The sequence below is a fragment of the Lutjanus erythropterus genome, chromosome 6, assembly GCF_056507025.1.
Source record: "Lutjanus erythropterus isolate fLutEry1 chromosome 6, fLutEry1.hap2, whole genome shotgun sequence".
Classification (NCBI taxonomy): Eukaryota; Metazoa; Chordata; class Actinopteri; order Lutjaniformes; family Lutjanidae; genus Lutjanus; species Lutjanus erythropterus.
Window position 1 is genome coordinate 16,554,242 of NC_139322.1, and position 16,666 is coordinate 16,570,907.

At 39.3% G+C, this 16,666-nt stretch overlaps 1 protein-coding gene across 1 annotated transcript in view; it reads right to left on the minus strand.

Moving 5' to 3' along the window:
* LOC146325094 (metabotropic glutamate receptor 7-like) overlaps positions 1-16,666 on the minus strand; it is a 106,880-nt gene that overhangs the window by 46,111 nt on the left and 44,103 nt on the right. Inside the window, exons 2-3 of the mRNA XM_084720900.1 lie at positions 13,610-13,826; positions 507-642 (exon numbers count right to left, since the gene is read on the minus strand). Of these exons, the coding sequence (XP_084577026.1) occupies positions 507-642; positions 13,610-13,826 (353 nt within the window). The remainder of the gene's footprint in view (positions 1-506; positions 643-13,609; positions 13,827-16,666) is intronic.

Below are 16,666 nucleotides of genomic sequence, written 5' to 3' on the forward strand. Positions count from 1 at the left end.
TTCATTACAGCTCACGGCCATGTGCAGTTCTGCAGTTTATCTCATTAAATGAGAGAGGGAAAGGAGGAGAAACTGTTGTCACTTTATGTTACCTGGTGATGTTATTTTTAGCTTTTATTCAAAGATAACAGACATAGTTACAGCCATTAATTTCCACGTCTCTCTTTTTCTTTTACGTTTCACTAATACATGCACTTCTGGATTATGCATTGTGAATTTACAGGTACTAAATGTTTGATTTTGTGTTTCTTTACAACATCTCCCAGGGGCCATTGTAAATGAAACAATATCTCTGTTGCTCTGTTGTGATCTGTATTCCCAATTCTGCTCCGAGGCGTGCTTGTGTTTGTGTTGTCGGAGGTATGTTTGTGTAACGCGCATGGTAAATCTGTGCCTCTAGCCTGTCTCCAGGAGCTGCTACTCAGAGATTAAAGACCCTCAACATGGCAAAGTCATCAGTACGCCTGAGCAACATGGATGAAGCCAGAATGTGCAGCGCTCCTCACCGTATGTCTTCTTCACTGGCGAAGATGATGACTGCCCGCGAGTGCTGCGTTTCCAGCAGCTGTTGGATGGCTTTGTCATAATCCTCCAGCTTGGGGTTGTGGGGAATTTTCAAAGACTGGGCGATGCAGATTCCACCTTTTTAATGGGAAGAGAGTAAGAAATGATAAGGCCTCTGGGATGATCTCACTCATTCACTCACTCTCACACAAAGACGTGAGCACACAAAGGCCCAGGGTCTTTTTTACCGTGGAAATAGAAAAAAAACATCTGAACACAATAGTGACACTTTGATGATGTCGTCAAGCATGCTATAGAGTTGGTAGCACTTTATTAAAAAGGCTGTGCATAATACTGTCATAATCATATCATGACACCTGTCATAAACATGAAGGTGTCTTGATAAATTTGTTTATGACTGTTGTCATTCCATAAATTGTGTCATTTGTAATGCAAAGTTTGCATTGTTTGAGATGTTTTAATCAAGCCAATAATGTCTTTGTTATGACACCATGACATTAACAAAGACAAAAATGTCATTGTTATGACAACATAAGACACCATAACCTGTCAATGTCTTTGGCATGACAGCTTGACATTATCAAACTTAATCAATGCTTTTGACTGTTGTCATTAGGTGTCATTCAGTCAACTATGTCATTTTCAATGCAAAGTTGACATTGTTCGACATCTGTTTGTTATGACAACTTGACAGCCAATAAGTTAATAATGTCTTTGTTATGACAACTTGACATTAACTAAGATAACGTAACCTGTCAATGTCTTTTTGATGACTACCTGGCATTAATCAAACCAATAATGTCCTTGTTATGACAATGTGACATTTAGTAGACTAAAATTGTCTTTATAAAAATTTGACATTAAGAAGATAAAAATGTGTTAAAATGTGTTGTTATGACAACTTGACATTAACCGAGGCATAGATAGACGGACAGACGGACGGGCGGGCGGGCGGGCGGGCAGACAGACAGACAGACAGATAGATAGATTTTAAAAAGTCTCGAGTCTCACTGTTGTGTTTAGATGTTTTCTATTTCCAGCTATTGTGAACCCAGGCTTTTGTGTATGCACACATCTTTGTGTCACCCCTCAAACAAAGCGGTGAATTGCTACCATTTCAGTTGAAATCCAGGAAATTATTAATGACACTGTTAAAAACATTTGACAATGCAAATAAAACTTAATGACATCTTAATGACATGTCCAAAATGTACCACTTAATTCAGTTCAAGGAAAATATTCATGACACATTAATAATGGTCTCATGACAGCCAGTGTCAAAACCAACCACATATGACAGTATAATGTAAAGTTTGATAATGTAAGGGTAGGATAAGAGACTGACACGTTATGGTGTCTTGATTAATGTCAGGTTGTCGTAACAGAGACATTTTTTTCTTGGCTAATGTCAACTTGTCTTAACAAAGACACTATTAGCTTTATTAATATTAAGTTTTCATAACAGACATCGGACAACAACAGATAATGTCAGCTTTGCGTTTAAGATGACATAATTGACCACCTGAAACTTAAAAACAAAAGTCATAAGCATTCATAAAGATGTGTTAATGACAGGTGTAATGACAGTCTTACGCACACCTCCTCAAATAAAGTGTTAGAGCCCGATAGTCTCACAGTGTATAAGTTTACATTTTGGCACTGATCTGAAAACCACAGCAGCGTGCAATATAAAACTCAAACTGCAGCCTCCGTCTGAGCACCAGAATCATTTCACAGAGTGATACAGTTATAACCACATCCGCTATAACAAATCAAATGGTCCACTTCAGCAGGGGGACATAAAGCTACAGATTTAACATTATGGATTTGAGAAAATCCAACAGCTTGCCATTGACTTTTCATTTAAAGTCATTATCAAACATCTCTTGTTGGACCCTGAACCAATCAGATAGCACAGTCAGCCGGCAATAACAAACAAAGAGGATATTAATACTGACAATAAATCATTCTCAGACAGGTCACCACTAATGAGTTTGTACAGGATGAAGGGTACTGATTGCTTCCGAGCATTGCTAAATAGTAGCTGGATATTTGGCACAGTATATTATTACAATTGGCTTTTAGCAGTTTGCTACAGTGGATATTGTTGTCTTCAGGGTTTTATTCAGCAGCTCATTATCAGGGAGAGGAGCAAAATTATATCTTTCATAAAAAAATAATAGAGAGTTTTGCTTCACTCTGGTGAGGTAATTATAGTTGTGGAGGACAAGCTAACCTTTGAGGCACTTTGGATAAACAGATAATATGATCACCTGTGCAATAGAACATCTTAACTACTGTAGGCCTAGACTCGAGGCAGCAGCCTGCATCCTGAGTCAACAGCAAAGCTCTACCCCAACCAATTAAAATTTCCTCCACTCAAGCATTTTAATAGCCTACCCAATAACCTTTCAGTTTGAGTTTCCCTGAGTAGACAGAGAAATGGAAGGAATCTCCTAATTGCCAGTCTCCTCAGGCTCATTACTTTGATATAAACAGCTTTTAGCTGGCAGATCACACATCTCCAGTCGCGGTTTACTGTGGCATTTCTAAAGGCAGAAGATAGCAAAATGACAACTGCTGAATCTCCCTCTTAACTATCCATTTTTTGAGTATCAGCAGGCAGAATTAGGAATGATTTTCAATGTGAGAAAATATCCTGGATGTGTGAAAAGACCTCTGGGATGGCGGCTGTTATCCTCCCTAAGTGGACTAAACATAAAAATGGAGATCCCGCAAATGGCCTAGCTGTTGCTTAAGGGTTTGTGGTATCCTGTTAAAGTGAAACGTGCTTGGTGTCATTTGTGCAGAGCAGCCAGCGTTGTAGGTCTCCAAGGGACGACACTAAAGCTCTGTTTCAACACAGAGATTTTGCTTGATTTCAGCCAGAAAGCCTTCAGTATGACACACTTTTCTTCTAGGTTTTTGTTTGAGGAAACTGTAGCACTGTATCATATCTGATTCTGGCATATTAGTGTCACCCTTCAGTTCCAGGTATCACACGCACATTATCTCTAGAGAGGAAAAAAGGAGCTCGTTTTTTTCCCCGCTTAAGGGTAGTTTGGATTATTTGATGTGGGGTTGTGTAACGTACATTTCTATTGTCAGTGTATTACCTACAGTAGATGGCACTTTAAAAAAGGCCCACCAAAAAAATCTGTATCCGTTTAATAGAATGCTATATTTTTAATATTTTACCGCTTTACTTTGCCATCAGACAGCCTTTTCTGATGAGAAACTGCTGTTACATAATATAATCCAAATATCACTCTTTTCAAGCCAACCAAACTACATATGCAAAATCAGTATTTTACGTTGCATAACACTGGAGTTGGTGGTCTACAGCCGCCTCGCTCTGTGACTTTGTTTGTCTTATTGTGTAACTTTGGTGTTTTAACAGGATAGTTCGGATTCACTGAAGTCACACAATAACCCAAACAAACTAAGAGATCGAGGCAGCAGTACACCGGCGACTCCCATGTTCTAGAAGATAAAATTGCTGATTTCGCCTATGGAGTTTGGTTGGTTTGCAGAGAGCAGTATTTGGCTTATATAACTGCGGTTTCTCAGAAAAGGCTGTGTGACAGCAAAGTAAAGCAGTGAAAATATTCTAAATATAGCATACGCTTGAATTGATATTGATTACTTTTCATTTTTTCATTCTTTTTTCATTCTTTGCTTAGGTTCCAAACTATTACTTTAAGTCTCATGAAAATACATTAACTCCATTATGAAAAAAACCCTGCAGGTTTGTGTGAAGAGTTATAGCAGTCTTGAGCAGAGATATATTATAGGTCAGCACAGTCAATAATACAGACAGAGACCACAGGAGCCACTGATGAAGATAAGAAGCATTTGGAGCAGATCCCGTTTTCACAGAGAGAGAGAGAGCATCAGAGCTCAACACGCTGTGGGCTTAAGGCCGCAGACCAACGGCTAAATTATTGAATGGCTGCAGAACACCTCGTCTGTCAGTCAGTCAGGTGGTCACGGAGGCAGGGATGATGGAAATGTAAGTATTGTATCTGTACTTCCCTGTGCTGTGGGTCGGACCGCCTTCACCTGTCACTGGGAGACATCGTGTGGACTTGAAAGAGTCCTCAACTCAAACAGTGGGTTTAAAGATGAGCCACATGTCTGTCTTGGCTGGAGATGTGTGATGTGTGATGTGAGACGGATGAATATCAGGCTCTGGGAGACGAGAGTGTTTTACTCCAACTCGTTGAAGTCTTATCCAAGAAATAGGATTGTATAGTAATTCTGTTCTGGCTGCCACTTAAGGCGCCATTATACTTCATCAGAACTGCGTGTCAGATGGTCCAGCAGCTTTGGAAACCGACTCCCCCTGCACCTTTCTGATGCCGGACCAACAATCCATCATTCACACCCATTCAGGCAGGAACCGGCCAGGTACACAGAGGTGAGAAAGTAAACAGAGTTTGAACTTCTCTCTCAAGTTCTCTTTTTTTCCATTCGTTACACAACTATTCCTGGCAATTTTCGTGTAAACAACCGAGTGCAACACCATGAACGTCTTCCAGCAGAGGCCGTCTGAAAATGTGTGGCGTTATCCCCGTACATAAACGATTCTGAATTGAAATGAACAAATAGAGACTTAAGACAATCTCCCAGCTTTTGTTGCTAAAACTTGGTGAAAAGAGAGAGAGTTCAAAAAAACCCTTATTTTTATGAACCAATCCAAAGTCTTTAAGACAGCCATTCATACTGTGGCAGTAACATTGAGTGCCTATTACTGAGCAGAATGGGAGCAGATGCCGCATTGGCTTTCGGATTGTACGTAAACATCACTGCCATTTTGGATAGGGTAAACACAAACTGATCACAAACTGACCAATGAAAACCAGGACATATGGAAAACAAAACAAACAAAAAAAAAGGATGTTAATGTTTGATCTTTAATTGATTTTGCGTTAAGAATTTAACCAGTTAAAAAGGTATTCATGGATATTTAATCAACAGTTGTGGCAGTAACTGCACCTCATCTAACTTTGTTTTTTTGGTGGAGGCATTTGTTGAATAAGAAATAAAAAAAAACAATCAAAATGAGGGAAAAAACACTCATTTTGTATCTTATCAATTATTAATAATTAATTGATTGTTAGTGTTTTAACTATTGGTAAAGCAAAACACACAAAATTTGCAGCCCTAGTTTGGAGAGGTGACGATGACATCACTAATTAAAAGTAACTAATATTTTTTTTGATGAATACTTTGTACTTTTACTGAAGTATTTTTCTAACACCAGTACTTTTACATGTAATTGAGTAATATTTTAGCAGTGTAACAGTACTTGTGCTTGAGTTCAGATTTTCAGTTCTCTTTCTACCACTGACTGAAAGTGTCAGCTCTGAACAGCAGCAGCAGAGTCGCAGCAGTCAGATTTTAAACATAACGCCGTAGACTAATCACAGCCTGGCATGAGGCTGCCTGACAGATGAATACGATTGTGCAGATTGAAATCCAATGGAAGGGAAATTATTATTATAAGGTGTGGTAAAGATAAAGTATATTGTGACATATACAACCATTCAAAGTACAATTATACAGTCAGATTCAGTCTCTGCATCAAACCCTTCCTAGTATTAGGATTTGTGGTGTGCAGCTGTGCAGCAGGTCCAACCAACTCCAGTTCAAAACTAGCACCTTGGTCAGAGGTACTGACGAGAGAACTGACCTAGGATCAGTGTTTTTGATGGTGGGAGAACCACCACCACCATTGACTAACCAGACTAATATTACAACCTGCGTGCACTGAATGATGGCATTACTTTACAGCTGGTCTGAGAACATCAGCTACAGTTGTTGGAGTCATAATGTGGGATTTTTGACAGACCTGACCAGAGGTTACTTTTCTATGTCATCATGGGATGCTTAACAACCCATAGCTTTAACAATGTATATATTTTTACACGTTTCTCAGTCTTAATAATTTAACCAATGACTAAAACATATATTTTTTTGTAGCTGTAGAGAACATAGGCCTAAATGAGGTGATGTAAGAACTTGCAAACATCATGGGGTTTCCCTTTTCTCTGTCAGTGGGTTGCCTTGAAAGCTTGAAAGCTACCTAGCAGTTCAGCGACCTCAGTCATTTGTCACTCAGCGAGACAGCACAGATGGCAGAGTGATAGGTGGATGGCAAGGTATGGATAGAAATAGGTCAGAAACTGTCAGGTTTAATAACAGAATGTAAATAAGTCTCATATTCTGCATAAACAATATTTCAGTTTTACAGAACGATACCTGTCACTGTTTCACTGAACAGCCTCATGAAAGTGATATTTTACAATTCATAATATTTTTAATGAACGACATTCATTAAAACAAGTAATTTGGTGTTTTCAAAGTCATTCTGTTGATCTGAGAAAGATTCCATGTTGTGTTCACGTTCAGAGGCTGCAGTGTTCAACAAAGTCGGTTTCATAAAGTTAATGATAACCCAAAGTTTCTTCAGCGAGGGGCACTTCTGGCCACAGCCAGCTGCTGATGGTAAACCCATCATATGCCTGAGCATTTCACCCAGAAGTATTTTGCATAAATCCAGCGTTCTTGTGCTCTTTGGGTTTCACTTGGAATTCTGTCTGAGATTCCAAATGTCACAGCAAACCTCAGTCCAGTGCATTTTATCCCTCCAGCGCAGCACACGATTTGCATCTTCATTGTTTAATATTTTGAAGTGTTGCCACACAAAGCTGGTGGCAGACATCGTGTTGTGTGTCTAATTCAGATGGCAGAGCCAAATATTAGTGTATTAAGTGCATTAATGATCGGAGGTGTTTGAATTCATGGCGCTTTGTGCTTGTTAACAAATTAATTAGGGCACTTGGTATGCTCGGCCAGTAACACATAAGAGCCACAAAACACACACTACCCCACATGTAAATTGAATCTTAAAAATAATAAAGCATATACTATAACCTTATTTGTAGTCCTTTACAATGCCAATTAAATTTATTAGTCTATGCAGTTTTACAACTGCATTTTTTCCTGCTTTGCCTCAAGACTGAGGGTTGTTGCACCCTTCAACTTAAACTTTGGGGACGCACAAAATTAATAATGAACCAGCCTTCTAAGCATTTGTTTTGTGATTAAGATCAATCAGACAACAGGTCGATCTGACCAAGCAATTTGATTGGTTAACTAGACGCTTAGAACATGCTCAACTCAGTATGACAGCACACTTTGTTCATCACTAAAAGTATTACTCCATCCAGAGAGGGGGTGTTTTTCAAACATTTCTATTCATGAAAGGAAATCATGAATCACAGTGGGCCTACACAGACAATGACCTCCTGTTAGACTATTTCTGTCAGCTGTTTAAGTAACATTTATAGAATAATTAAATCAGCTTTCTTCAATGGATATTATTTATGGTACTGTTAGACTGCTGCTGCACTGCCCCGTTTAAAAAAGGTGGCTGCCTCCCTTGTGCAAACACTTTTGTGACCGCAGGGAACATGTTGTTTCTGAAAGGTTAAACGCCAACAAATATCGAATATTTTTGGAAATGTTTGGATCACACAGAAACTCTTTTCAGCACCCTCCAACAGCTGTGCCCTGGTGAGTCTGTGACAGGCAATACTAGCTTAAAAATACACGTGAAGTTTGCAGAAGGTAGTAGCTAAATCTGTCCATGTAATTTTTTTTTATTTTTTCCAGCAGATATCTTTGTTACAGCAAAAAAAAAAAGTTTGTGTGTGTGGTATTTATTCAGTTTGGGAAATCCCACAATCTCTAGAAAGCATTAACGTTAGCTCAGTTTGGCTGGCTGACTCAAGAGGGACTAGAAATCGTTCCTGTTGCTAGGTTGTTACTAAGGGTTGACCACCACCAAAGAAGAGAACATGTAAGTTTGTCTTTTGTTTGTTAAATTTCTTCTTACATTAGAAGAAGTGACGGTTTGTGATGCTTAAAAGTTTTAGCTCCACTTTATTAATTTACCTTTGATCCCACAACATAATATCAAAACTATATATGCACCATGAACCCATACCCTCTGCACCACATTTGATTAATATATCAAAGACAGCTTAATGATCATGATGGCCAAATTCATCAGGCTCTTGGAAGTTCTCTGCTTATCTGTCTCAGTGCCATAGGTCATGCACTGCATTAACTGCTTCAATTATTCATCCTCAATGCCCTCGGTTCTGAAAATGCACTCCAGGGCGAGGAATCCAGCTTCGCCATTTTGCTTAGTGAAATACAAATCCCTTTAAATTAGAGGCTCTTGATGGATTCGACCCCCCACCCGCCGACTCAACACCCTCCAAACCCAAACCTCTGGGGGATTCTTAATGCTGCAATTATATTTATCACCTCGACAGTCACAAGGCAGACCTGCTCTCTCCAGAGTCTCCTCGCCGGAACACGTGGGAGCACATCAAATCGGGCTGACAAGCAGCTGACATTCATATTCCACATTTGCGTGCACTTCCACATCCTGTGTGCCTCTCTACTGATGGGCTGGGACTTGGCAATGTCAAAGGGTCGTGCACAAGGACTGTTTCACGGTGTCTGCAGATGCATCAGTCCTCTCCTGCTGCTAAATATGAGTGCTTTATTTTCCTGGTGGATGTTTTTTTCTCCCCCCCTCAGCTTCAGACTAGATCTAAGAACGCACTGTGTTGGCAACTTGCTGCAATCAATTCCACAGTGATACTTCGTGGGTGGTTTTCCTCAAATGCGAGTCTTTTTATCAAATGGGAAAACTGAACTCCATCGCTCTGGCCGGAGTCCAGACAGACACAGAAAAATACAAACAAGATTAATCTCTGCCAGCTTCACCTGGAGCCAGGATGAAGGTGCACAATGGAACAGTGCCTAAACAGGGAGGAGAGAGAAAGCAGCGCAAAAAAAAAAAGAAAAAAGCAGAAGAGAGATCAATACGGGCTGACCATCACTCCAGTCTCAGCTTGGGGTAATGGGCAGCCATATTGCATTAGTCCGCTAGATGGTTCTCCTTGAAGTGGTGAAGCGAGAATCCTACTAATGCATCTGACATTTCACTGCAACCAAACAGGACAGCCACAAAAAAACATTGCGAGGCTTCAAGGATCAACTTGCTGCAACATCCACCAAAAAATGTTGGTGTAGTTTAGTAATTTCTTGAAAATGATGTTCAATATATCTACTCACAACACGCATACAGTATTTTCCAGTTATTTCTCCCTTTTCATATTCACTAAGACGTTTGCTTCTAATGCCATTCAGTGCATTCCAGTCAATCCTGGTGCAGAACCAAATGAATCCTGGGAATGTACAGTTATGCTATTACATAATTAATGTGTTTATTAAAGATAAGATGCCTTGGGTGCTGGGGGCTTTCCTTTAGAGGAAATAATTCCTATTTGTATATGAATACATTGCAAAGTGACTGCAGCTGAGTCGCAACAGGATGAGTCAACAACAACAATGGCTTATAATTTCATACTCCTTGTGTAGCTGTTCAAAAGTCATAATGATATCAGTGTGTTTACTGCTCTTTCCATGATAGCAAAAAGGAACATCAGTGGGAAAATTAATCTGAGGAAAGCCGCTGGAAGAAACTGTGTTTATCACAGGATGTAAGAAGAATTGAAACTGCTAAAATAAGCCTTAAATCAGGATTTTTCCTTCTTCGCTCCTGAACAGGCTACTTTCTTTTTCTCTCAGCCGATGCAAATTACACGGCCACAAACAGCTTCTTAAAGTTTTAATGAGTGATCACACTGGACACGAATGCACACAGATAAAATATTCATGCATGTTGGACTTCTGATCGGTGCCTGTGGGATATCATTAGCTTTCCTCATTTTAGAGGTTTCCGCGCATTAGTCTATTAGAAAGACAGAGATCACTCCCTGCAGATTTACAGGAAATGGTTTGGGATCCATAAAGGTTGAGGTAAGAAGTAGTAAAAACTTCCTCCTTTTGTCATTGATGTGCTCATCATTAGGGGTGTAACTACGTGTATTCATCCGAAACCGTTTTGGTACAGGATGTTCAGAACACTTTGTAATACATTCTGTTATTATCATCATAAATAAAAGGTAAATTGGTAGTTAAATAAACTTTAGTATTGGTTATTTTACTGATAACAAACATTCAGATAATGTTAATATATCCTTCATAAACCATTTCTTAGGCATTTTTAAAGTTTTATGAACATCAGTTGCATCTTTATAAAAATTATCCAGATAATGTTTATAGACAACATGTTCTTACTCTCAACTCGTCAAGTACGGCAGCTTTGTTAGTGTCCCTACACTGGTAGACACCCCTTTAGCAATAATAAATATGCAACACCTGGGAAGACTTCCAAAATATAGGCACAAAAACTACATTCGTAGGTTTAGGCAACGAAATTACTAGGGTAGGTTTAGGAAAAGACGTGGTTTCGGGTAAAATAAGCACCGAAGTTCCAGTAGGTAACATAATGAATGCAAGTTATGAACATAAGTAGATAAGGTCCTATAATCACCTGGGGCCAGTATTTCAAAACCTTCAATCTAGGTCAGAATTATGCAGATTTTTAATCCCATTTTTTGCGATCCCAGGTAAAACTGATCTTGTAGGGTTTTTTTTTCCAGACTTTTCAGATGCTGCTGTGTTTTAATTGACACACTGAATCCACCTTTCTAGTCGGGTCATGATAATCTTGATTTTAGCATCAAAACTATCCTAATTTCCACCATAGGGTTTTGAAAAACACCAGAATAACATTTGATCTGGATTCTGTGTAGGACTGGATTACCAAATACGTATCTCAATTTTGTAGAATTAGGATTACATGTCCTTGTTTTGAAAAACCCACATTTGAAATTTAATCCTACCTGGATAATTCTCATGAAGATAAAACATTTTGAAATACTGGCACCAGTTAATATTAGCCTAATAGCCATCTAAATAATGATCATAGATGGTTTACAGGCTAATTATTAACCATTAGCAAAGTGTTACAAATATCTGGTCCATCTCTCTATGCAATGGTTTCCTAAAGGTTTTCAAATCATTTGGTAATCGTTAACAAATACTTACGTTATAATGTCTGTAACACTAAACTGTTAGTTAATCGGTTTAATCAGAAGGTAACTGTGATTGTCCCTTTTCAGCTATGATACAATAAATAATTTAAAAACTAATTATTCTATATTACCCAAATTAATGACAAAATAACAGAAATTATAGCAGTAAAAATAATCAATTATCATTTCATTGTTTGTGCACAGCAAAATAACTAGTAGTTAGTTTTTGTGTATCAGCTGTAGCATGCTAGTTGGCTTAGTCCGATCAGCCAAGCTCATGTAGTGTCATCAACCCGAGTCAGCTACAGTGAAAATGGACAAAGATTAGTGTCAAACTGTGTGCCGACATTGTTCAGCTTAAGTTGTTGGGTTTGTCTGTGGAAACACTTCACTGCAATGACATTTCTGACTGTATCAGCCGCACGTGTCGATTAGCAGATTGAGACAACAACAGAGCGGAAGGAGAGGATTCCTGCTCCCCGCAGCGCTCAGGCAAACTCTCACTGCAGATTCAGACCAAAGCAGTAACTAATGTTAAAGAAGTGTTTATCTCTGTGGATATGTGTGGCCGTACTCAGTGTAAGAATACAGAATTTAAGGGTTGAAAATGCAGGATTTATTGTTTGTACATGCACCAGAAAGATAGGTGATTGTTGAGTCTCATTCCCAGTACATCAAATACCAAAGCTTTGGTTGGTAAAGCATCCTGAGTACAGCAAAGTAATGAGAAAATAAGAAGGTACAAGCAAAAGGCTGGGTCTCTGTGGGTCGCACACACTTCTAGTGGGTCAGGGGTGATGACTGAGAGGAATTATTTTCTTATGAGTGTATGCATTGTTTTTTTTTTTATTATTATTATTCCTGCATAATTTGCCTTGCTTCCCCTGCTTCCCATGTACATTAAAAACGTTCTTACAGTCATTGTTAGTCAGTTCAAACTGGTTGTACTGTGATGTAAAAATGTATCTTTATCCTGATCTTGCAGAAATACTGCAGCAGGAACTGGAAAGTCTCTACAGCACAGCTCTGAAGCACAGCACAGCAAACCACATGATTTCACAAAGATAGCCAACCCCTTGTACTGTAGCAACTGAGCGTCTCCTGGAGACAGAAGTGACTGCTGATTCACATGTACCACCGCATGCCAACAACAGCATCAATGTGGAAAAAGCAGGTGAGTCAAGCATGTGCACAATTTTAAGCCCAGTTACAGGCGAAACCACAACACCCCGACTGAATACAAATTCATGTTGTAAGTAATCCTGACTCTAGCCTCTCAAAACACAAATGAAAACTTAACAATGGTGCTGTTAAACCTGCAGAAGCATCATTGGCATTAAACAATCACCATTAATGTTACATTACAGGACCCAACAAACAAGACTGATTCTAATAACTTGTTTTCTACCATTCAGCGGTTTGTCTCTCTCTGTTTAATCACATGATTTTGGAGACGTTCACTAAAGACAGCTGGCTTCTTTTTTATAAAAAGGCTAAATATTTAAAACGCTGCAGTTTCATAAACACAAGTGAACCAGAGTGGTTTGAACTGACTGACCACAAGGCTGACTGACTATCATTAACAGCCCTGCACACACAGGAACACGGATCAAAAAATGAGGTTGAGGGAAACGGAAACAAGCAGACTGTAAAACAAAACACATGTCTCCCAGATGATCCTTTGCCAGGCCATTCTCCCTCCTCTCTGTTGGCTAAAGAGAACACATTAGACATTTTCAAACAATCCCCCTCTGAGTGTGCATGCAGCAAAAAGCTGAAATGTTGCATTTAAAAACCAGCGGGTACAGGCAATGCTCATTATTGTGACGTGGCATCCTCTCTACAAGCTGTTCCTCCATCTACATTTCCAGTAACACTCCACAACTCACTGGGGGACTGAAGCAGCAGTTGCCAAACAGATCAATAATTCATCCTCGCAAAACAGATTTTTACGATGAATTGCAAATGCAAAACTGAGTGCATGCTTAAATCATAGAAACACACAAACAAAAACAAAAAAAAAAACTACAATTGTGTCACTGATCACTCTTCGTTACCTGCTTCTTTGGAGAGTTGCGTGAAGGCCTCCACTCCCTTCTCTCCGTAGCTGCCCTCTGAGGCGACGGTGGAGACGTAGGACCAGCCCAGGGCTCGGATAATGTCCACCATGGCCTGTGCCTGGAACGAGTCTGGAGGAACCACCCGTGAGAAGAAGTCATAGCGCCTGTCATCACTCAGCTCCGGGGCTGTTGACGCATAGCTGATCTGCGGGATCTTGGAGAGAAGAAGTGGGATAGGGGAGGGGAAGGGAATGTTTACTCATGTGTTGGTGCTATTCTGGTGCATCATAGGTGGTTGCTATGGTGACTGCTCTGAAAAGTCACATTTTTGAATGTGTGTCCAAAATCACTCCCTATTTACTACATTTCTGCACAGTATGCCCTCAGCTTTGTGCCAACAATGGAACAAAAACTAGTGTCCGTGACATGTGTGCTTCATTTTTGCTAGCTACCCCACAGTGCAATGTGTCACATGTGATAGATGCGAAAATTATAGCACTTGCCAGGGTCAGCTATCTTTTTAGCTTAAGGGAAAAGACATTTTGGGAAATATGCTTATTCACTTTCTTGCTGAGAGTTAGAAGAGAAGATTGAAAACACTCTCATCTCTGCTCCGGGCGAAGAAATGGTCCGGCACATAACTCCCACTAAAACCACTACTTGTTGTTTTTTACACTTTAATAAACAAGATACCAAATCCAACCATTACATAAGGCAGTGCTGGGAAAAGGAGGCTAACACAGTAATATCAGAGGTTTCAAGTATGGGAAACCCCAAACCCTTTTTTGGAGAGATTTCTGGTGAAAAAATCTGATCTGGCTTTAATAATGTAATGTGTAACTGGTCATGTTTGTTGATGCATGTGAAACATCTGCACCACGGGGCAGTTGAGGCACCGTAATCTGCACTGTTACTCGGTCTGAAGTACTGGCCATAGAGGAACCGTATTGCCCTCTATGTTAAGGCTTTTTAGGGGGGAGTTGACCATTTAGTCTCAAGGATTCTGGACCTGAAATCTGACTCTTTTTAAACCTTTTTGTACCTTGGAAATATTTCATTTGAATACTTTTAGGGCTGCAAGTAAAAAAACAATTATAAAATGGTAGCTCCAGAGCAACCATCCCACCATTGCCCCTCTTATCAACATAGCTCTGTTTGCCCAATGGAGAAAATTACTTTCACTCTTGACTACAACTAGAGAAGGGAGAGAAATACTAGGAAAAATTGAATCATTACAATCATACAGACTATTAAACTTTTCTGTCTGGACCTTTTATATGCATTAACTATACCTGCACCCTTTATTTCCACTTCTTTTGACTGATTATGCTGTAATGTCCCAGACCTCATCTGTTCTACGGCTTCTCTTCATATAAAAATAAAACTACTGAACAAACGTGTTATTTAATGAGCTTCATAGATGATGGTAGGCAGATTATTTCAGCAGAGCAAGACTGTCTCCCCCTGTTTCCAGTCTCTTTGTTAAGCTAAGCTAACTTGCCACTGGCTGTAACTTTATACTGAATGTATAGACACGAGAGTGGTATCAATCTTCCCATCTAACTCTAGGCAAGAAAGCAAATGACTTCCCAAAATATCAAACTATATTTAATGCCAACGTTAACATGCTTCACTTCACAGTTTAATTTCCTAGCATCTGTGTCACGTATAGTCAAGTCAAGTCAAACTTAATTATCCCACCAGGGGAGATTTGGTTGCAGTCAGGTATACAAACACATTCATCATAACAGAAACATAATTACATAATGCAGAAATCTAGACAGATCGCAGAGACAAACAGTACAAATGCAAGAAGACTGTGCAAAAACACAGCTAAATGCCGAATACATTAAATGCAGAGGTGCAGAGATCATGTGCAAATTCAGGCTGTGCGTTAGCTGTTCAAACAAAGGAGACTTTGTATATTTTTGTCCTCTGAGCAGGAGCTCTGTATCTACAGCCTGAAGGTAGGTGCTCAAACTCAAATATATATGTATAATATTTGACAACTTTCACATGGGTCTGACCCATTTAAACCATGATATTTGTCCCATTAATTAAATAAAACAAACGCCTGACTGGAAACACAAACAGACGTCGCACATCACTTGCTTCTTCTGCTGCTCACACTGGCAGATGAAGGCTTAAGCTGACAAAATGGCTTGCAAAATAAATGAGCAATACATTTTTCATATATTTCACATTACCTTGTCAATTGATCATCTAAGAATATATTCATATTATGCAATGTGATATTTTACATAACCTATATTGGGTCTGTTACCTGAGCAACCCACTGTGCTGTCACTTTCTTCTCTTAATATATCAGTGAGAAGACTTATTGTAGAAATGTCTCTGCAGCACTTTTTTATGAACTAGCAGCACAGCCTTGTAAGCGCTCTCTTACACTTCCCTCCTGATGAGACCTCGGCCTGTCTTCTTTGTCACCATGCCGCATATAAAACTTGAAGGATTCAGTATCTGTGCTACTTTTTTCTATTCCATTTCATCCTCTATTTGATCTACAGAAGGCTAACAGAGAAGCTAAGCTAACACAGTACATGAAACAGACTCTGATATAGGGCTGTGGCTCATGTAGATCTGACATGTTGCATCAGTTTCCAACAAGAAATATGAAAATATTGAACAATTCTAACCATAACTCAGCATAAACAAAATACACTTGATGAGAAATCTTAACTCAAGGTTGCCTTACTAGCCTTCTGTGGAACTTTCAATCAAATCTCAAGGTCTTTTGTAGTGGATGGGGTTTACTTAAATGTCATCATGTGACCTAAGAACAGACAAAAAGTGATATATTTGACAAATAAACTGAATCCAAGGTCAACTTACAAGCTTTCAATCTCATCTTACAGTCTTCCTCAACCGTCAAGTCTTTCAACAAAGACAAGGGTCATAATGTGACCAAAGTTCCATACATGAGAGGTCACATGATAGATTATTAGTAAGTGGACCTTGATTTTTGCCAAACAAATGTTTCAAGGTCAAAAATGAACTTTCAGATTCACTTGATTGATTTTTTTTGTGGGGAAT